Below are 22,244 nucleotides of genomic sequence, written 5' to 3' on the forward strand. Positions count from 1 at the left end.
TGCCTACTGAAGTTATATATGTTTTTAGATTATATAATATGTCAAGACAAGACACGTTTGTTTGTATAACACATTTTAAATTGAGTCATGCAATGTGCTTTGGACTACAAATTATAAAAATTCAAATTCAAAACCAAATAAAAATAAAGGGTTGACTAATAGAGTAGGGCATTAGCCATAAAAATCAGTAACCGAAAAAATGATGCTGCTACAAAAAAAAAAAACAGTATAGTGGAACACAACATGTTCTATTGAAAGCAGCATACTTGAAGACTGCTTCCCTATATGTAGTCATTACCTTTGGCAGGACTAGCTGAATCTTATCTAATGATGGGCAGAAGGGTTCTGCTCAATGGCTACATAAGGTTGCAACGTATTGGAGAGATACTCTGGCCTAAACCAGTATGTGATTCATTAATTAGGAGGATGCCATCTGAACGGCATTTCACTCTGCCCTGTCCCACCTTGACGACAGCAACACCTATGTGAGAAAGCTGTTCATCGAATTCAGTTCAGCATTCAAAACCATCATTCCCTCCAAACTGATCAGCAAACTCAGTGAACTGAGCATCAATACCTGCCTCTGTAACTGGATTCTGGACTTCCTAACAAACAGCCCGCAGTCTGTTAAGTTAGATAACCACACCTTCTCAACCTTCATCCTGAACACTGGTGTGCCACAGGGCTGTGTGCTGAGCCCTCACCTTTACTCCCTCTTCACCTACTGCACACTTGTACAATGTACATGCCACTATCGATCTATACTGTTGACATTGCACTTTTCTGCTTTTTTTGCACTTCTGGTTAGACACAAACTGCATTTCATTGTCTCTGTACTTGTACTCTGCACAATGACAATAAGGTTAAATCTAATCTAATCTAGTACTAGCATATTAAAGTGTATCCTCTAGCATGTATCCAGTGTGAGGTTTTAAAAATGGGTCACATCTTACTCCTTGTGAAAAAACTGGCAGCTGCATTTTGAATTTACTGAGCCTAGTTCTTTGGATTCTAGGGCTCTCATATCCAGATATGCAGCTGATCTATGCTAGCAATTTGCTGCCGCTAGGGGCGCGTCTAGATTTCTAGGCTAGATCTATGCCTCTTTTTCCAAATAAGATCATCTCTGATTTATCTTTATTTAACTGCAAAATGGCTTTCCCCCATCCAGCTAGTGATGTGCTGCAGGCATTTACAGAATGAGTCAAAAGTTGTTTGGAGAGAGGTGATGATGAGAACTTGTTTTGCAGTATTCGTGGAGGAAGGGAATCCAGATTCCCAAGCAACAGGACTAAGAAATACCACTATGATGAATATGGGAAAATACATATAAGGAATGAGGTGCCATTGTCACCGGACCATCAAAGATATGTTGACTTTGGCCATAGTTACTGTGTTGGAGGTAAATAACAAAAAGACACATGATTACTGCTATGGTAAATTTATCATAAATCTTGCAACATCACCCTGCTTATATACACTCCATAATAACCATATCAATACATATCATCTCCAAATGGCTTCATAATATACATAAAAATAAATATGACACAGGCTTTGATGAAAGGCTATGTTTTAAAGACAGACGATTACTTTGCGGATCCTATCAGCAGTTACCCTAATGCATGCATTTAATTATGGAATGAGTAGATGGTCTCAATGTAAGTATGCATGTGCCCACAGACACACACACACACACTAGGAACCCTAGGCAACCTTTAAAGTGATTTAAAACTAACTTAAGAAAGTTTTAATTGCTTGATTACTGGAATTTGAGTAGTTTTTACATTCTATTTGCATTGTTTTCTTATTGCTTACTGTTTGAGTCTCATTGTCTTTCTTGCCATGTCAGTGCACACAAAAGTAGCCATAGATTGCATTTCCCAACTGGATGGCCATGCACAACCTTCTCAGGCCTTCCCTGCTAACTGGGGCTGCATAAACAACCATTCAGTTAATAAATGATCTTCCCTTAATGTTCAATAAAGGAAAAAAATATGTTGATATATATTGTTAAGACAACATGCTGATACAAAATGTCAACAAAGTCAATGGAATGTATTAAATATAAAACCCTTCTGGTTTTTGGAATCAAACAGAGGAAAATTATAATCAATCAAAAATGTCATGCTTTAAACTAAGATTAAACAACATATGACTAGATATGTGGAGAGAACTTTTAACCCCCATGTTCTGCTTGACTATATCCTACTGGTGTTCTATCTCACCATGGTGGTGTTCTTCATATAAAGACATGTACTTTCATCCAAGTAAAAAACAAAACAAAACATAGAATGTTTAACAAGTTTCGAATCTTTCTTAAGTAATGTCACGAAACTCAAAGACTGAGACCAGTGTTAACAAAGATGACAGGTATGTTAGAAGATGACAGGTATGTTAGAAGATGACAGGTACACTAGAAGACAGGTACAGTAGTGTGGTGGGGAGACTGGGTAGAGTTGTTGCACTTTTTGTATTATGATTTGTTGTAAAATATCTGAAGTGACACCTTTCATTTGAACATTTATGTAACATGCACCCCCAGCCTCTTTATTTACATCACTAGGTCAAGCACAGGGGCCTTTTTCTGTGATTTGAATCTAAATGAAATGAGTGCCTCTGCTACAGCTCTGACGTGACAGCATTAACACACCAATTTGAAGAGGTAAGTCAAGTTTACAGCAACAGCCATGCATTACTCAAACCCAGACTGTAGTCTTTACAGAGCTAGGGCCGCAGCTCTCACCCTACTGCCAGTCGCCCAAAACTTAACTTACACATTTGCCCCACAAAACATGTCAATAACTATTCTATATTCTGTCTCTTAACGATTGACTGACAGGGATGCAAGTTCAAATTTTGAACATAGTATGCTGTTGCTATCACTCATTTGGTCTGTGAGTGTCTGAGCATTTTACTACTGTCCCCTTGCTCCAACTCTACCTGCTCTCCCCTACAAATACCACCTTCTCAGTCAACATTATACATCTGTCCCACTTATAATATAGACTGCTCTTGTTCCCATCAGTAGTGCAGTCTCTGGGTGTAAGTCTTGTAGGCCCCTGAATGGCCCTTCAGCAGAGTGAAAGTGTAACGTTACGGTCTTTTCTTCCGTCTTCCTCCTGTTGACCTCCTTCTACTCCTCCTCCTCCTCCACTCCTTCCCCGTCTAAGCCTTCTCCTTGAACCTCCTCCACAGCTGGCGGACATGCCTCCCACCCTCCGAGCGAATGCAGGTGGAGAAGGAGCCGGTGCCGTGTCTGTTCACCTAGTGAGCATGGACAAGGCAGGAGGCAGAGTCACGGCACACGAGACGTCAGGGGTGTGTGTGTGTGTGTGTGTGTGTGTGTGTGGGGGGTGTAGGCCTACAGCTGCAGCAGCTAAATGTAAACAGGTATTGACACAGACTTGTCGTTCTGTTGTCAATTGTAAGTCAATATGCATTAAACAGAATAGTATTGAGCTGAACTGTACTGAACTCAATTGAGCTTCAGTCCATGTTAAAAAGGCAGAAGTCCTGTATGTCTACCTTCACCTCTGACTTTACTATGTGCATTTCTCAAAGAGGTGATCAGATTAAATCTTAGTAATGGAAATAATAAATAGTAAATAATAGTATGGAATATCAAATAAAAGATTTAGGGCCAGTTTCCCGTACGACTAGTCCAGACTAAAAGCATCAAAGTTTTCATTTAGTCTATGTAATGGAAACAGGCCCTTAGAATCTACATCACAGGGAAAGGAAATATGACAACACTTCTTGAGTATTGGCCATCTGATTTGCAAAGGATAACACTGCAGACTGTGAAGTCCAGTGCCATTAGTGTGTCAGCACTGCTGGGTGGTTTAGAGGAACGGAGAGCAGAGCACATTACTTATCTGCCAGCCAGCTCCTTCTTCAGACATGACTTGAAGGAAGTGAAGTGCTCCACGGCCTTGTACCCCTGAGCAGGGGGAAGAGGACAGACATGCAGAGAGACACAGAAGGGTGGAAGAAAGAGAGAGAGAGAGAGAGAGAGAGAGAGAGAGAGAGAGAGGAGAGAGAGAGGGGTTAGTGGGTTATAAAAGTGTGAAGCCAAGACTGAGGCCAAGCAGGACCTCAGGTAAGGTTGGACAGAAAGGAATATCTGCAAGAAAGGACAGTTCAAGTTGAATATTTAGCAGATATTTAGCAGGTACGCTGTTAAGATGTCAGATGTACTATGCAGATATACAGACAGACAGTGCAGCAGGCATACAGTATAGCAGACCTGTTCACAATCTCCACTAGAGGGCAGTCACGCTCTGGCTAGTGTCTGATGCAGAGGCTTCTGTCAAATGCCTCCCGGATATCCAGGAGAAGGAGAGCAAGTATGTGAACGGAAAAGGGTTCCCTGATAATCCAGTCCATCCACACATTTTACTTCAGCTAGACCATCACATACCCATGTGCTTTCCTACAGACCTGTGCACTGCATTTTTCGAAACATTTACTATTTACTTGCCCCCCTCGTTACCCGTGCTCCGCGGTGCAGGCGGTCCTTCATGATGCCGATGAACTCTTTGTAGCTCAGTTGGTCGTCATGGTCCACATCAAAGATCTTAAAGATGGTGTTCACCAGGTGACGGGTCAGCTTCAGACCTGTCGCCACATACGCGGCCCTGGCAAACTCATCTGTGTAGCGCAAGGGGTGGACAGACAGACAGACAGACAGACAGACAGTTGCAGTAAATCTGTAACATGTGCACGTGCATATGTTTAACAGTGTCTTTTTAAGATTCTGTGTACTATGATGGCATGTTGATGTCTAGCAATAAATATAGATGGCTAGTGCCTAGGTTGGAACAGACCTTGGCCAATAGAGCGGCTGGCAAAGTTGTACATTTGCATTGCGATAGTAAAATCCTCGAGGTTGTTCAGGAACTGGAAGAATGACCTGAACTCTTCAAAGGTGATTCCCTGAGAAAGAAAGAGTGAGAGGGAAATAAGAGAGAAAGAGAGACAGAGAGAAAGAGAGGAAAAGAGAAAAAGAAACAGAGGGAGGGGAAATGAGTTGATGTACTCACTAGAGCAGAGGAAAATGACACACTCTTCCTGGCATGCCATCAGACAAGCATCGCTTTGCATACATGCGTGTGTGAGCGTGCGTGCGCCTTTGTGTGTGTGTGTGTGTGTGTGTGCGTGTGTGTGTCGGCCCATGTTTACAACCCCCCGAAAGGAAGACCAAAATATAAGATTAAAACAGGCGTGACTCAAGCTACTGTCCAATCTAGCGGCTGGGACTGACGGCCTTTTCCAGAACATTCAGGTCATGCATGTTCCCCCCGCCATCCCAACAGACGACAGCCCAGCGGCACATGGCCTCCTCTCCTCTCCACTCCTCTCTCCTCTCCTCTCCACTCCACTCCTCTCCTCTCCTCTCCTCCTCTCCTCTCCTCTCCTCTCCACTCCTCTCCTCTCCTCTCCTCTCCCTCCTCTCCTCTCCACTCCACTCCACTCTGCCTCACCTTAATGTCCAGGCCCAGCTGCTTGACGTGAGAACATGACACAAGTAACAGACGTGAAAAAACAAACAAACCAAAAAAGCACAAAAACAGACAACTACAAAGGACTGGGGATGTGCCCTGGATATGCCGTGCAATGACATACAAGGACAACGGCGGTGACAGAGCTCCTTTGTGGGAGACCGGGTAATGTGTTCTCAGCTTTCTGATGGTGAGGATAGGAATGCTTCAGTGCACTTGTGTTAACCACCTCTACAGCAACAAAGGGCTCCATTTATATATTTAGTTAGCTATTTATTCTGGATGGTAGGGGTTCGTGGAGTGTCTCCACTCTCTCCATCTATCTTCAAAAACAAGCAAGGTACTGCACTCGAGGAGGCATGAAAGCCTCCACAACAATCGGCCAATCAGTGACCCAAAGCGCTGCCATGGCAGGCCTGTGAGATGATGCATCGTAAAGGACAAAAAAAGAAAAGAAAAAGAAATCTCTCTGTAGCTGCAGATAGAGTCTTTCACTTCTTATTTCAACGGGTCTATCCCATGACGGAAAATAGTGTGCCATTCATCTAAGCAACTTAGATGGCTTTAATACATTTTGTTGCTTAGTTATTACATGTGACAATTTAAAAAATATGTTTTAAAGGCTGTTTCCCTAAATGTTTTTTTAAAACATGTTTTGAAGGCTGTTTCCCTAAATGTTTAAATGTTTCAATGTTTGAACTGACCAGCTTTTTAATGTCAGGCTCTTCATTACGTGCAGTCTCTAGGAACACTTTTTTTCATGAATTTGAATAAATGGGTGCATTCAAATCCACCTGCAACAGAGACTGTTTTAACCCTTAAAGGAGTACCGTCACACCGGTGTGACGGGAATGTTGAGAAATGAACATTCTAAAGAATATCTGGGTTCATTGAATTCAACATAGAATTTTAGAACCTTCAATTGTTGCGGAACTTAGAACGTTCAAAAACCTACACCTTTAAGGGTAGAAAGTTCGCTACACTGCCTCTGACTGGCTGATACTGATAAGTGACCTCAGGAACAGGCCCTTGTGTGTGCACTGGACACAGTCAGTCAGTCCACAGACTTCAGGAGCTGTCTAGGCAGGAGCCATCTCAAAACTGACAGGACCAATTCAATTTGCATCTGCAAATAGTCTTACCTATCTCAATTAACTTCATTAAAATCCACTAAAGTATAACAATATTATAAACTTTATCTTTAGTATGCCAATATAACTGTACTATAAACTTATAAAAAATAGGTTTACTTCATAATCTCATATATGAACACTTTATATGAATTAATTTCTTTCCCCAAAGAGATGACCATCCCTGCCATGAATCCCTTGTACTACATTACAAATAAAATGTATTATTATTATTATTATTATTATTTGGTGTTGTGTTGTGCACTGTGGAGGCCAGGAGTGTGTTTGCAGGCGTGCGTATTCGCCCGGTGGAGCGCGAGCACAGCGTCCCCCTCTGTGTGCTTGACCAGGTCAGAGGTGTTAAGAGCGGAGGAAGCGTTTAAGTCCTCTACCTGCTGTAGCTCAAGAGAGATAACACGTGTAATGATGGGGAAAATGCTTCAGACAAACACACAGCAAGATGGATGGCTATTTACACATGTGCACTTAGGGGTGGGGTGGTAGAAGAAACACACAGTCCTCTACTCACACATCCACACACAAATACGGCCTGTTCAAGATAGAGACCATTCTATTATATATGGATCTCTCTCTCTCTCTCTCTCTGACACACTCTCTCTCTCTCTCTCACACACACACACACACACCCCCCTACACACACACACACAAACCTGATACCTCCAGTGCAAACAGGAGAGGGGAGCCTGACAGAGGGCCGGGGCCTAAAGGGGTGCAGTGAGGCATGCTGCCCATCTCCTCTGGGGCCTCCCCAGCCATCCCTGGAGCACTCCAGCACAAGGCAAGGCCCGACTCTCCGAGCCACGCAAAGTGCTCCGAGGAATGTCCCCTTTGTCTCACTTTTCTTACCTGCTCCCTAAAGGAGACGTCTGAACCCAGTAACAAGAGGGCCTGCTACTAAAGTTTCTAAAGGTCGGCTGAACCTTTTGAGAATTAGTCTCAATACTTTGTAGAGTTGGATATGTAAGACGTCCTTTTGTGGGGTCCTGGGGGAGAACATTCTCTGATCTGCAGAACAAATGTCTTCAGAACCACCCCACTTTAGGGCTGAACTGGGCCACAAGAGGCTTTCTGCTTAGGGACTTTCCCCACTGCTTTCATCTTGAATTGTTCTTGTCTGTGACTGTGAATCTTCAAACTAGCTGACACACCACAAAAGTTCCCCTCGGTTGGCACAACGTGGAGGCACTACAGCGGAGTGGACCTACAGTACATGCTATCAGACGTGAAGATAACTGAACAAAGCATGGGCTTGAAAATGAGAAGCTGAAGGAACTGTCCTGATATGGAACCAACTGGACTTCATATATAAAGCAACAGCTTGTTTGAGAACTGCCTGTTCAGGGACAGTGAAGTATAAGTAAACAAAAAACGTAAAAAAAATGGGAAATGATTCAGACGGATATTTTCAGTGATGACAAACCTCTTGTCTCTTTTTCCACAGCATGAAAATAGAATAGAATAGAAATAGAATAACACACATAGGAACAGAAAGACAGTTTCACGAACACCACAGTGACACACACATCAGGCCTGCTTTTCTCTTTCAGTTCTTCAACTGTATGAGAATCTCCATATTACATGCAAGGCTAAGTGTGATAGGCCATGACGTTACTATTTAACACATATCATTTCAATCTCTAATGGCAGTTTTACAAGGTGAGACATACTACTAGTCAGAGAATATGAGGCTTTTTAAAACACAAATCTTAAATCTAAATAGCTAAATCAGTTTCACAAACACCATTTGGGTCTAAGGTTGTGTTGAAGGTACAGATGCTTTAACAGAGCAAGGGCTTGTGAGAATTTCTGCACTTAATGACCATACATGGTGGACATCCCCCAGAGCCTGATAATGTGTTTATGGCAAGACGATGCCTTGACCCCCTCTGGGGAATGACAGGTGTACTCTCCACGGAAACAACCCCTGGAGCCCTGCTGGTCCTCACGCTCCGGCGCCCAGCTCCTGATTCACACAAGAAACTGGACAATCACGGGCATCTGCGTGTATCTGTGTGTGTGTGTGTGTGTGTGTGTGTGTGTGTGTAGGGGGTGGGGTGTGTTCAGGGGTCGAGTTTATTTGGTACAACAACTTGTCAATCCATCAGCAGGTCCCTCAGCCCCTCCCCACCCACCCTCCATGTGGGTCACTCAGGAGGGCTGGGCAGGAGCGGGCTGCCCAGAGGTGCGAGCCTGGCCGTAAGATTAGCCCGCTCCATACAGAGCACAGTGTCAGAGGCAACACATCCACTATCTCCTGATGGAGCAGCCGTGCGTTCAGGTGTGGAGAGGGGCTCAGGTGAACACAAACAGCAGGGGGTGGAGGGGGGTGGGGGCAGGAAGAGGAGAGAAAGGGAGGAGGTGTGTGTGTGTAGGGGGGGAGTGGGGGTGCTCGTAAGGAGAGAAGAAGAAGGGTTGGGAGAGGGCAAGGAAGGTTGGGGAGGACAGGATTAAAAGAAGGTAAAAAAGATGGGTCAAAGAGGTTATAAGGGTATGTGTGTCTTTCTCTCTCTCTCTCTCTCTGTGTGTGTGTGTGTGTGTGTGTGTGTGTGTGTGTGTGTGTGTGTGTGTGTGGGTGGGTGGGGGCATGGGGGGCATAATTGAGAGTGCATTAGTAGGATAGGTGGGCACAGGAAATGAGTCACCATGGCTAATGCGTGCAATGGCGGACGCTAAAGCAGTTAGTAGAAAGCTGTCGTTTGCATTTAGTGTATGACTAATACAGGTCTGCTGCACTCTTTAATGACTCTTTAATGTCTGTGTGCATGTGAGTGTTTGTCCACATGTGACTGTTTGTCTTTGTGCACTTGTGTTCAGGCATCTGCCCCTGACTGGTGAACTATGAGGGAAAGATGTGGATATTATGGTCTGTTTGTACTCTACAGTGTGAGTAGAACAGCGCTGTGGGACAGGGTATGAAATCAGTGTTTTCTGTGAAGGAGTGTGGACAGTTTACATGTGTGTGTGTGTGTGTGTGTGTGTGTGTGTGTGTGTGTGTGTGTGAGTGGCTCTGTACCTTCTCGTCAGGGATGCACTGGCGCACGTTGTCCAGGTAGCTGCTGATGTTGTCTACGGTGGTGTAGCGCAGTAGGATGCGGGCAAAGTCCTCCTCACTGATGGTGGTCATGCCCTTTGAGTAGGTCAGGAACTCGATCTCCAGCACCTCAGTCTGCAGGTTATCCATGAACCTTGGGTGGGAGACACACACAGAGCCAGAAACATTACTGATGTGTCTTTGTAAAGCTGGGTGAAACCTCAAACCTTACAAGAAAATCCCCTTTGACCTTGCTGTGTGTGTGTGTGTGTGTGTGTGTGTGTGTGTGTGTGTGTTTGTGTGTGTGTGTGTGTGTGCATGTTCTTTGTATATCAGTGAGTGTAGATGAGCCACGCTTATAATTTATTTGTATATGTGCATGTGATCACATTGATACCTGTAGAAGTCATCAAAGGTCAGCTCTGCCTTGCCCTTCTTCCCAAAGAAGTGTACCAGCAACGATGTGTCAATCATCATGCTCTCGTCCACGCGCTGGGATTGGCCAGGCACAGGAAGTGGGGGCGGGAGAAAAGGGAGGAGGAAGTGGGCAGGGAGAGACAAAAGAAAAATGAGTGGAGCATTGGACAGGACAGGTGTCTATCACAGAGGAGGGTGGGGCCATCGAGCCGAAGGTGGCAGCCAGAGCACAAAGCTTCTACACAGAACAGTCGGTCAGTCAGTCAGCTTCACTTCAAACCAGACGCCCAGACCCGAGGACAAAGCGTGTTCACAAGGGGCCTGAGAGCAATGCCTGCACCAATCCGCTGATCTTTACACCATCAGAAGGAACGCTGTTGTTAGGCCAAAAAGGTTAGGAACAGGGAGCCATCCACCATCCACATGGCGTAAAGATCAGGCGCTGTGTGTATATACGTGTACATTTCATACAGACGTCAGCTATGAAGCAGCACAGACACAGACACAGACGCACACAGACATGCTGATCAAACACGACAAAGCTGGAAAGGCACAGATAGACTACGACATGGACATGGACACGGACACAGAAGGACACACACACACACACACACACACACAGGACCAGACAATTACAAAGACACTTCACAGAGACACTTACAATGGATGCAGAAGCACAAAGAGGCACACAGATGCTCTTAGATGAGACACACACACAAACGCACAAACAGTACACACACACATACATAATCCCCACATTGACATGCATTTCTGTGCAAACCCCACACAGGTAAATCAAATGATGAGGAGCCTGAGACAGAAATGCACTAATATGTGAGCAGATTCCACCTTTTTCCAGAAGTGACGGAATCACAGTTGTCTCTGAAACAGCTCTGTCGCTCTTTCTCACTCTTCAGTTCAACTCTGTTCACTGAGATTATGGCTTGCTTACGTCCCACCCATTATGGCTTGCTTACGTCCTCCCTTCTCTGGAGACAGAGTGCTAATAAACAGCCTTGATAACAGCTACCTACGGACGAGATCAGGCTCTCATCTTTCATGGCCTTGTACCAGAATCAGATGTTATTTAGGGCATGGGTGCAGCTCCCTCTCCCTGAACTGACTCCAGGTCAGTTCTGAAGTCAGTTACTGCGAGAGCGGTTAACGACAGCAAGCTGTTTGAGATGCTGAAGACAGAACCAGATAGATTTGAAAACAAATATGGAAATTTCGGAAAGGGGTTAAGGACTGAAAGAGATGGTGTAGGTCAGTTTGCTGGCCCTGAACACTGCTTCTGTAAGATGACATGCTTTCAGAATTGGACTCAGTGGTTCAGAAAAAGGTGTTTTGGTTTTTGTTCTGGTGGCTTCTCTCAAGCAAGGGCTCTGTGTGAGAGCTAGGAAAAAAAGACAAGGTGTTACACACACAGGTGATGGTTAGAGGCTCACCCTCTAAAGCCCATCAGCACCAGGAAGCCTACCATGCCACGGGCGCGGCTCACATAGTCACAGATCCACACAACCAAAATAAACACCACAACAACAGCAATGTCAACAACAACAATACGGATCACATGGCCCAGTCTCCAGCATTCCTCACGGACACAAGGCTCTGGGAGCATTCAAGGCAGACTCGTCCGTTCATGCTGCCACCGCACTAGCTCTACCTCTAGTCTAAAGTCCTATCCACAGGAGGGGAGGCGTTTCTCCCACCAGCCACAGAGGAAGAGAAGGAAGGGAGCATTCATAAAGGAGATAAGTCACATTTCATTTAAATGCCACTGGGTCTGACTGAGAGGGGGCTGCCTGTCAAACTGCAGACCACATACATGTGACAGCACACAAGGCTCGGAACTGGCTCTGAGAGAACTACTGACCAGCTGAGGGATGGCTTTTTACAAGGGTCCTGCTCCCATTAAGAACTCCATTTACAACCATGTTTGTGGCCATATCAATCTTATATATTCAGCAACAAAATCAAAAGTTAACTCTGTAATAAGCACAACCAGCACCACCTGAGGTAAATGTAAATGGACTAATTTAGGACAGACTTGATTCCATATGTCACCCACCTTTTCTCTATATGTACACCGTATGGATTTAGACATAACTGCACATATCAAAAGTTCTCCTTAAGACTGTCTGCCTCAGTTTCCTGCATGACTGACGTCTCGTTCTGCACTGATTCCTGTAAGCTGCTCTGACAGCTGTCTAGCAATGAGCTCACTCATTGTTGACAGCACAACGGTTGCCATAGCAACTGTGTATGAGTTGTGTTACCTGGAGGCATGCAAGGTTGAAGGGGCGTGGTTCTAAAGCTGCCCGACATTCTTTGATCTAAGTGTGGAGTTAAAAAACAGTGATTAGGAGGCCCATTAGTGATTATAGGCAGGAGGAAGTGTCTCTCTTTCTGTCCATCTCTCTCTTTATCTCCCCTTCACTATGACTCTTTCCCTCTCTCCTTCTGCCTTTTCTCTCTTTCTCTATCAGTCTTCTCCTCACTTCTCATCTTTCTTTCTCCTCTATCTCTCTCTCTCTCTCTATTCTTTCTCAGACTAAGGCCTCTCTCCATTGCTCTGCTGACTCAGAGCGGAAGAGGGTAAACTAAAGGAAGCAGGAGGACTGTCATTTTCCAAGGGCCTGGACAAACACGCTAAGGCTACGCTAACAGCCCCTGTGTGATCTGTGTGTTGAGTGTGAATTAGCCCTTCTGTTTGCGGTGGGCGAATGAAAGGGCTGGGGTATAAACACATGTCTGGGGTAAGTCTGGATTAGGCTAGCTCCTACTGAGGCTAAAGAGCGCCAATTATATGCTTAGTTGGAGTGTTTAGGCAAATAAAAGACAACCACGGGGAGGAAAAGAGGATGTGTGATCAGCCGTCTGGGGGTTAGCACATGAGTGTGTGTTTGCATTTGTGGGTATGTGTGTGTGTGTGTGTGTGTGTGTGTGTGTGTGTGTGTGTTTGTATGTATGCATGTGTGTGTGTGTGTGTGTGTGTGTGTGTGTGTGTGTGTGTGTGTGTTTGTACAGTATGTGTGTGTGTGTGTGTGTGCATACTGTAACTATAGGGTCAGTGTAAAATGTCCATTTTAGCATATTTTATATGAATTATATATCTAAGGGGGCAAAGAAAAAGAAGAGTCTAACATATTAATGAAGTGTGTGTGTGTGTGTGTGTGTGTGTGTATGTGTGTGTGTGTATGTGTGTGTGTGTGTGTGTGCGTGTGTGTGTGTGTGTGTGTGTGTGTGTGTGTGTGTGTGTGTGTGTGTGTGTGTGTATGAGTCAGCTAGCATTGTGATTTAGTCCAAGAAACGTGGGCTGGTGTCAAGGTGGCAACTGCAATGGACACCTCAAGAACATATAAGCACTGATGACTAGCCAGAGTCAGACACAGTGAGACAGACACACATTACATTACAGTACAGTACAGTACAGTACGGTACAGAAGCATGTGGAAACGAGGTGAACACAGCCCAACACCACACCAAACTGGTACAATGCTACACAACAACTGTTTGCTTGTGTCAGTGCAACTGCACTATCATACTTTATCTGAACTACCAATGAAAAAAGAGGAACAAAAACACTTACTGTCAAGGCGACACCTGGCCAACAGGTGAGTAAAATGATGACATGAGGTAAGGGAAGAAGTGAGGGGGGAAGAACAGAACAGGTGTAGAGAAGAAAAGAACAAAAGAGATGGAACACAAATAAATACACTTAAGAGAAAAACGAGGAATAAGATGAGGCAGTGACAGATAATTAAGGATGCCCATATGGAAAAAGTATGTAAAATTCACATATGTTCATTTTAGATATGTGATATCAGTATGTTAACATAATTATGGCCCCTTTCTTAACATACTGTAGAAAAAGATTTGACTTCCTTGCATGTTAAGGTCATTATGCCATTTTAAAATGAAATGCAAACACTTTCACACAAATTTATCATGCAAGTATTGTACGTGACGAGTGTGATTCCTGTTTTTTTACAGGCCTTTTCCATATGTGTGTGATGCAGGACATAGTTAATCAGGAGTGTATGATGGTAATCAAATGGACAAAAATGAAACGAATTCAAAACTTAGATGGGTGTCGTAACAATGGGAGGAAGTGGGAAGTATACAGATAAACTAAAAGACAAAGTGGTAGCTGGGGTAGGTGTCTGCGGACATGGACGAGGATTGGGATAGGGACAGAGGACAGGTATACCTCTGCCAGGTCAGAAAACAGAGCTTGACTTGCGCTGCGTCTCAGCACGTCCCAGTAGCTCCTGGGCGCAAACTCCTGACCCTCTTTTTTAAGCACCTGTGGAGGAGGCGTGACCAAAAGCACAGCCGTTAGCGTCAGCCTTCACGCCAGAGGACAAGAGACAAGAAGGAGGAGGGGGGAAAGGAGGAGGGAAAAAGACAACCCCCCCCCCCTTTCTTTCTTGACGTAAGTTTTCTTTCTCTTACATTTTTCTTGCTCTTTTACTCAGGACTAGGATACAAACACCACCTGCACACACACACACACACACACACACACACACACACACACACACACACACACACACACACACACACACACACTAATGGTAGTCTTTTGGTAAGAAAGCCAATAATGCAGTAGGCAGATGTGTGTAGAAAGGGAGCATGGCTTGTGCACCTGACGATTAGCAGGTACAGATGATCACAGTAAAACTGTAATGATGCCCAGTGGCATTGTGGGAAGGGGAAGAAAGGCCCAGCGAGGGGCTGAACAGGGACTTCTGGGAGTGGGGATTTTCTCTCTGTCTTTACGACGCCTGTATATCACACATCACACACAGCAGAAAAGCTCTTAAAGGGATTTTAATAAAGCATAAGTCACAGGTTGTACTCATTGTGTATGAGTAAGTGTGTGTGTGTGTGTGTGTGTGTGTGTGTGTGTGTGTGTGTGTGTGTGTGTGTGTGTGTGACTTCAAACGGAGAGCGAACTCAGGTGGCAAAGGGAAAGATGTGGTTAACCCCCCAGGGAGGGTGGTTTGTAAATTAGTACAGGGGTGGCATGATGGTTTCACTCATTTTTTCACTTCAGATAAGTGGGGGAACAAGAAAAAGAAAAAGACACACACACACACACATGCAAGCACACACACACACACACACACACACACACACACACACACACACACACACACACACACACACCACTCTCACACCCTTAAATGTTTCTTAGTGACTTTTAAGTTCTGTAAATATATATTATACCTCCAGTCACAACACAAACAGACAATAACATTGTTATGTCCTGGCAACCTGATTTTGTCATGCTGTATGATGTACTTCTCCATCAAACACAGAACCAATACACTCAGAAATGTTTACAGAACCTTTACGTACACAAAACTAGATTTGTATATCACCAATGATTGCACTCAAAGTTGCACATATATTAAGTGTGTACACATTTGCTCACAAGTGTGTCGTAAAAGATCTGTGTGTGTGTGTGTGTGTGTGTGTGTGTGTGTGTGTGTGTGTCAGTGCTTGATCAGCAGTGCTTTTACTGGTGTTACCTGGCTCAATAGAAAACACATTTGGCAGTGCGCAGTGCATCCTCACTGAATACATTCGCCCACTAATTCATTTACAAAATCAATTGATTGCATTAGGGGCCGGATTGAGTCAGATCAATTACAATAATCAGATTCCATCACGTTTCATTGAACCTGTTTCCCACTTCAGTTTCTTTTAGGGAAATAAACCTGCAAAACTCCTCTAAACCTCCAACATCCTTGATTTATCAGTAAGTCAGCCAGTCAATCAATTAATCAATCAATCAATCAATCAATCAACCAACCAACCAATCAAACCATCAATCATTCCTTCTTCCATCATTCTGGCACACAGACAGAAGACACATCATGTCCATGCAGAGGGTCTCTAAACAGGCTGGAGCGGCCGGTGGGATACATACGCTGTTCACGGGGGCAACCTGATATCCATAGAGCTGCATACTCTTACACACACAGAGGAGGCGCACGCAGAGGAGGCGCACGCAGGGGGGTCACGGCATGCGGGCACGCACGGAGAGGAGGAAGACAAGAGGGAGGAAGAAGAGGACAGAAACATGTTAGAACATGCAAGAGGACAGAAGGCAGTGCTTTTGAAAGAAAAAAAAACAAAACACAAAAACTACAAAACATGGCATACGCTAACACTTCCACGCTATTACAATATGTTACCAAAGCTGACTATGACAATTCACTTGGCCAAACTTTCAAGATTCCACAATGGAAGGTGTAATATCACACAAGTAAGGCAGACAATGGGTACGTTCGTAAATTCAATCTGACACACTCTGGACGCTCCGAGAGTCTGAAGCTCTGATGAAATACACGATAATTCCGAATTTACGAACGGTTAAGAGTGCTCGGAGCGCTTGGAGTGGCAATTTACGAACGCACACAATAACAATTCACTTGGCCAAACTTTCAAGATTCCACAATGGAAGGTGTAATATCACACAAGTAAGGCAGAGAAGTATGAAATATAGCAGAAGCTCAACATTTACAAGAATACTTCAGTTAAAGGACTGGCACAACCATTCCATGAACATCATATGACATTATGACAACTGAGGCTGATGGAGGTGTCAGTGTTTGTTACTATGGAATGTGTAATGGGACTTAAAAACCACTCCATAAACACTTTATATCTTTGCATGCCAACACTACTGCAATGACTGACATATTTGTGACAAATATACAGCATGACTTTTAGATCACATGACATGACAACTGCTGACAACTGCAGTTTACATGTGACAATACTAATGTTCGTAAAATGGAATGGTTGTGTCCAGCTCATGTGGACTTCACTGAACATTCCTGGACCAAAGCGGGCATCCACTAGCCCCCTCCCTCTTGGTCAGGTCAGGTGTCATGCTACGGTGACCTAAAAAGACCCTCTAGTGAACTCAGCATATTAACTAACGGAGTTCATGTAAACCAATTAGGGGTCTTCCGCTGCCTATCTCTGTTCACTATCAGTTGGTTCCTGGCCCCGTAAGAGAGGCCGCATTCTTGAAGCAGTGCAGTCAATTCTCACCGCAGTACCCTATTACCCTCACAAGGCTGAAAAGAACATTTTGCACAATGGCGAGACACTGTTATGTTGGACAGGTGAGCAGGGCTGGCAGTGGCACTACTTGACATCGTTAATGAATATTAATAAAAAGGAATGTCCCGCTCTCTGTCCAAGCATGCCACTTTTCCACGTATTGTGGCGATGGTATTGTTCCTAGACCTTGCTCGCAGGCCCTTTGCCGGCTAAAATAACAGATATTCCACACTGATCGCTTACATTCAAAAGGGTTGCCATGACGCCAATACAAACAACACATATCACTGAGCGACAAAGTGTCCATTTCCTGTTATTCTACCCTATGAGAAAAAAGAAAACAAGAACACCTACTTAGGTCTGAACTGGTTCAAACAACATTCCTCAGGTCTTGCCCATGGATAAAGAAAAAGAAGAGTGCCTCGATTTCAGAGCTTAATACCACCCACAACACACACACACACACACACACACACACACACACACACACACACTTCAAAAACCTCCCCAAAAAAAACTCCACCGTCCCCTTTATCTCCTCATCAAATCCTCTTGTTTACAGTGGTCTGCACGGGCTGCTTACGGGAGATGTCACCCATCCCCTCGGCCGCGAGGTGCAGAGCTGTTCCAGCTTGGCCTCCGTGGGGCTCTCTCAGCCCCGGCAGCACCCCACTCCAGTCTTCAAAGGCCCCGCGAGCGGCACGGCACCCCCACTCATCTTCATGAGTCTGCCCATGTCTGTGTTAACGCTCGTCTGACACTTGTGCACCACTGCACTGAATCACTCCAAAAACAACTCTACAGGTTAATCAAGGATTTCACAGGCAGCGAACTCATCCATTCAAGCAAGCAGACACATTCAAAATGTCTTGGAGTCCACTGCGTCCAAACTTGACACATTTGACATATTTCACACTCAAGGCTACAGTCCTTCTATCAGTTTGGAACACAGCACCCATTTGCACAGTATGTTACTTACTGGGCTCTGTGAGACACCATTACACACTCATAGCTCATAGGGCAGACTCTTAGAAGAGTAAGGAAACCATCAACTCTATACATTCTATACAGTACTTGTCCTTCCCTGGGAAAGAGGTACAAAGACAAAACACACACTGGTGTGGGGCCCCTGAAACAGATTAAGAAGTCACATCTATACATTCGATGTCTAAGCCATACATTATATGAGATAAAACCCACCCCACCCACCTTGTTGCCCCCTCTCTCTATCTTACCAGCTGGGCGGATTTGTCTGCATCTCCCTTTCGGCCTCTCTTCTCATTCTTCTTACGGAAGATCTCCTGCAGCTGCAAAGGAAAGAAACACAGCCGAAAGAGCGCCATTCAATACCGTCAGCACTGAGATGTTGCTTTGAATTGTTCAAAAGGCCCTTTGCAAGTACAAATCAAAGAGAGGTCTTGTGCTACAGAATCTTCATCTGCACTGGTCTCCATCTCGCTCCTTGCTACAGTAGGAGAGGGCTTTATATTCTGCATGACTAACATGAGGTTTCCAAAACAGCAGCTGGTGCCTCTGCAGCTCCTCTGCCCCGTGGGGAATTCAGGCAGGTGAGATTTGCACCTGACCTCAGGAGCAGGGAGCTGAGAGGGGGCAAACAGCTAGGACATGGCCAGGCATTCAGAATAATACAATCTACAAGCTGCTTACTGTATGTGAGGTCAAAATAGAAATGACCCTGAGATGACCATGAAGTACTAAGGTTGTGTTGGTGCGTGAGTGTGTGTGTGTGTGTGTGTGTGTGTGTGTGCGTGTGTGTGCGTGTGTATGTGTGTTTCCACCATGCTCACCACCAAGAACTCCCTCTTGTCAACCATCTGGTTCCCATCAGCATCGAACATGTTGAAGGCAATCTTAAAGCCAGCATGGGGCTCTGTGGGAGAAGCAGAGTGGTGCATCATATGAGCTGGCAGCCATGTAGACAGACCCCCATCCACACACAATACATCAGTGGACCCTCTTCCTAGTGGACAGGTCTTGACAATCATACCATGCCAGCAGAACTATAGAAAGAGCTTATTCTGACACGTTCCATCCCATAAACAGCACCATCTGAGGTTGTCAGGTGTTTCAAGCCTATGTCATTTCTCCTGTGTGTTGTGTGTTGGCATGGATACGCCCGTATGGCGCACAGGTAGTGCCTGATATTACTCCTGAACATGTTGAGTGAGACCCCTCACTTTCCGATGCAGTAAATCCTCATGGTGGAAGAATGATTGAAAGAGAGACAGAAAGAAAGAAAGAAAGAAAGAAAGAAAAGAAAGAAAGAAAGAAAGTAAGAAAGGGAGCGTATGAGAAAAGGAAGGAAAAAAGAGACAAGCAGAGGATGACATGAGATAATGAGAGAGATAAAAACAGATAGAGCGTGTGAAGACAGATGCGGTCGGAGGGGTGGGGGGTGAAGGGGCGGTTGGGGCATGGCAGGAGGGGAGTGTGTGTGTGTGTGTGTGTGTGTGTGTGTGTGTGTGTGTGCTTCGGCTGGGCTCGGGGTCTGCAGGGCCTTTTAGTCTTCTGGGTAGCTGCCAACCCATTAGAGGGCATTTAGAGATGCAAGGGACCTCAGAGAGCCGAGGGGGCGTTGTTGTTGGGCAAGTTTCTGGGTGGGCTTTCCCCTGAGTTGGATCACACTGTAAACTTTTACCCTTGTGAAGTTCAGGCTTTCTTGGTGATTTGTGTTTAAAACATGACCCAGATGAAGAGAAAAGGACAGAGAGAGAGAGGGAGAAAGGGGGAGAGAGGGAGGAAGGGAGAGAGGGAGAAGGGGCGAGATGGAGAGAGGGAGAAAGGGGGAGAGAGGGAGAAAGGGAGAGAGGGAGAAGGCGTAAGAGATGAAAAGGATGGAGGGTACTCACTTGTCAGGATGCAGAGCAGAAAGAGATACTCAGTGTAAGCGATGATGCCTGCGGAGGGAGAGAAAGAGAGAGAAAGAGAGAGAAAGAGAGAGAGGAAATCAAAGGGATGCCATCCATTCTCTTAATGTACAGCTCCAGTGCCACACTCTTCCTCCTCTCCTCTCCTCTCTTCTCCTTCTCTCCACTCCTCCTTCACTCAACCCCGGCATCCCCCCATCACCCCACGGCCTCCTCTGAAAGCCAGCCAGGGAGCTTGTCTGACAGCCGGATCAAAAATATTTGCCCATTTTCAAAGCAGGGGCCTCCAAAGACAAATGAAGGTGACCAAACCCCTCACCCCACTTTTCTCAAAATGAGGCTGAGAGGGGAAGTGTGTGTGTGTGTGTGTGTGTGTGTGTGTGTGTGTGTGTGTGTGTGTGTGTGTGTGTGTGTGTGTGTGTGTATTGGGGAGTAGCGGGGGTAAGGGTGTCGGAAAGTATTCCCCTCTTTCATACAGATAAAGATCTAAAAAGGATGCCACAGACCCCCCCCCCCCACCCCACCCCCCCACCCAACCGCCAACATGAGCATCCGACACTGACGCTGGCCATGACTTCTGCACAGGGGTCGATTGGCTCACATGGACGCAGCCAAAGAGAGGGAGCCAGGGCTCACACAGCTTCTGTTTAGATAAGCGAGGTGTCCTACAAAGAACAAGAAGACACTTCTAGAAGTGTCCATTACTGGTGGCTGCTGGGAGAAGAGGGGGGGGGGCACGGAGCTGAGAAATAAAGCGCAGCATCAAGTGTCACTTTGTGTCTGACGTGGTGGGAGAGAGGGAGAGAGGGAGAGAGAGAGGGAGAGAGCAAGGGGACGGGAGAAGAAAGGAGATTAAAAAAAGGAGAAATAAACAGAGTGTGTGTGTGTGGTGTGTGCATGCGTGCGTGTGTGTGTGTGTGTGTCTATGGGAGTGCAGGCGTCTGCACACATCAGTATGGGCCGGGGGGTTCAAAAAGGGTTTCCCACCACTGTTCCTGTTTGCAAAGACAGCAGCCCCCACCCCCTAATACCACATACACACACACACGCACATGCACACACACGCACACACACACACACACACGCACACTCAGAGAGAGAGATAGTTCCAGTTGAGTGCATCCAGTGTTCTCCTTTCCTTTCCGCAGGAGAAGGGCCAGGGTGGGCGAGGAGGTGGGAGGAGGAGGGAGGAGAAGACCCCCAACACCCCCCACTCCACTCTAACCCTCCTGTCTTCTCCTGCCAATCGCCCGTCCACTCATGCAGAGAGGACACAGTGTCGGGCAGTGTGTGCCTAACACACCTCACACTCCAAACACACACCCGACAACACACACCTGACACCCACACCAGCAACACAGCGTTGAGGACCAGGGATCCCACGCCTCATCTCAAGAGTCTAAGAGACGCTGGCATCCTTGCAGGATGATGCTTATTTTGAATGGCTCCTGTTGTTCTTCCAATCAGAGACGTGTGTCTGTGTGTGTGTTGGGAGCTTTGATTGGGAACTTTGGACAGGATGTCAAAATCGGGCCGCTGATTGAACTCCTGCAGCGTCAGTCTGCACTACGCTCTGATTTAAAGTTATGAACAACACACAATGGAACTTGCTCTTACACACACACACACACACACACACACACACACACACACACACACACACACACACACACACACATACAGACACACACACAATGGAACTGGCTCTCACACACACACACACACACACACACACACACACACACACACACACACACACACACACACACAGGCAGGCACACACACAATGGAACTGGCTCTCTCACACACACACACACACACACACACACACACACACACACACACACACACACACAATAACATACATAAACATAATGGAACTGGTTCACACATGCAAGCACACACAAACACACACACACACAGAGGCACATTTTCTATGTCCAAGCACATCTGTTCAACGTGCCCACATGCCTGCTGGACGGTCTCCGCTAGCAACCGTAATCCAGTGCAATGCCAAGCTGTCCACGTCCATCACGTAGGAGAAGCGTGTTTCAACACCGTCCTGACAGCATGCCTGCTCACTCCTGTTTTCCCTTCCTTTCTCTACACAAAACCCCTTTTCTTCCACAACTCCTTTACTTCTCTACCCTCTCTGATTCCAATGCCA

General features: G+C 45.7%; 1 protein-coding gene across 11 annotated transcripts in view; it reads right to left on the reverse strand.

Annotated features, from left to right (window-relative positions):
* Window positions 1-1,425: 1,425 nt before the first annotated feature.
* The window catches only part of micu3a (mitochondrial calcium uptake family, member 3a), a 29,233-nt gene continuing 8,414 nt past the window's right edge, over window positions 1,426-22,244 (reverse strand). Inside the window, exons 5-17 of one of the 11 annotated variants that reach the window (XM_048246552.1) lie at window positions 20,060-20,107; window positions 18,998-19,080; window positions 18,425-18,496; window positions 16,045-16,086; window positions 14,317-14,412; window positions 10,084-10,178; window positions 9,669-9,840; window positions 8,076-8,084; window positions 5,487-5,504; window positions 4,830-4,938; window positions 4,496-4,653; window positions 3,879-3,943; window positions 1,426-3,270 (exon numbers count right to left, since the gene is read on the reverse strand). In XM_048246552.1, coding sequence (XP_048102509.1) covers window positions 3,264-3,270; window positions 3,879-3,943; window positions 4,496-4,653; window positions 4,830-4,938; window positions 5,487-5,504; window positions 8,076-8,084; window positions 9,669-9,840; window positions 10,084-10,178; window positions 14,317-14,412; window positions 16,045-16,086; window positions 18,425-18,496; window positions 18,998-19,080; window positions 20,060-20,107 — 974 coding nt within the window. In that variant the 3' untranslated portion in view covers window positions 1,426-3,263. Of the gene's footprint in view, window positions 3,271-3,874; window positions 3,944-4,495; window positions 4,654-4,829; window positions 4,939-5,486; window positions 5,505-8,075; window positions 8,085-9,668; window positions 9,841-10,083; window positions 10,179-14,316; window positions 14,413-16,044; window positions 16,087-18,424; window positions 18,497-18,997; window positions 19,081-20,059; window positions 20,108-22,244 lie in introns of all 11 variants that reach the window. The other 10 variants (XM_048246562.1, XM_048246531.1, XM_048246523.1 and 7 more) reach the window with 10 other exon arrangements.

The sequence above is a fragment of the Alosa alosa genome, chromosome 1 (assembly GCF_017589495.1).
Source record: "Alosa alosa isolate M-15738 ecotype Scorff River chromosome 1, AALO_Geno_1.1, whole genome shotgun sequence".
NCBI lineage: Eukaryota > Metazoa > Chordata > Actinopteri > Clupeiformes > Clupeidae > Alosa > Alosa alosa.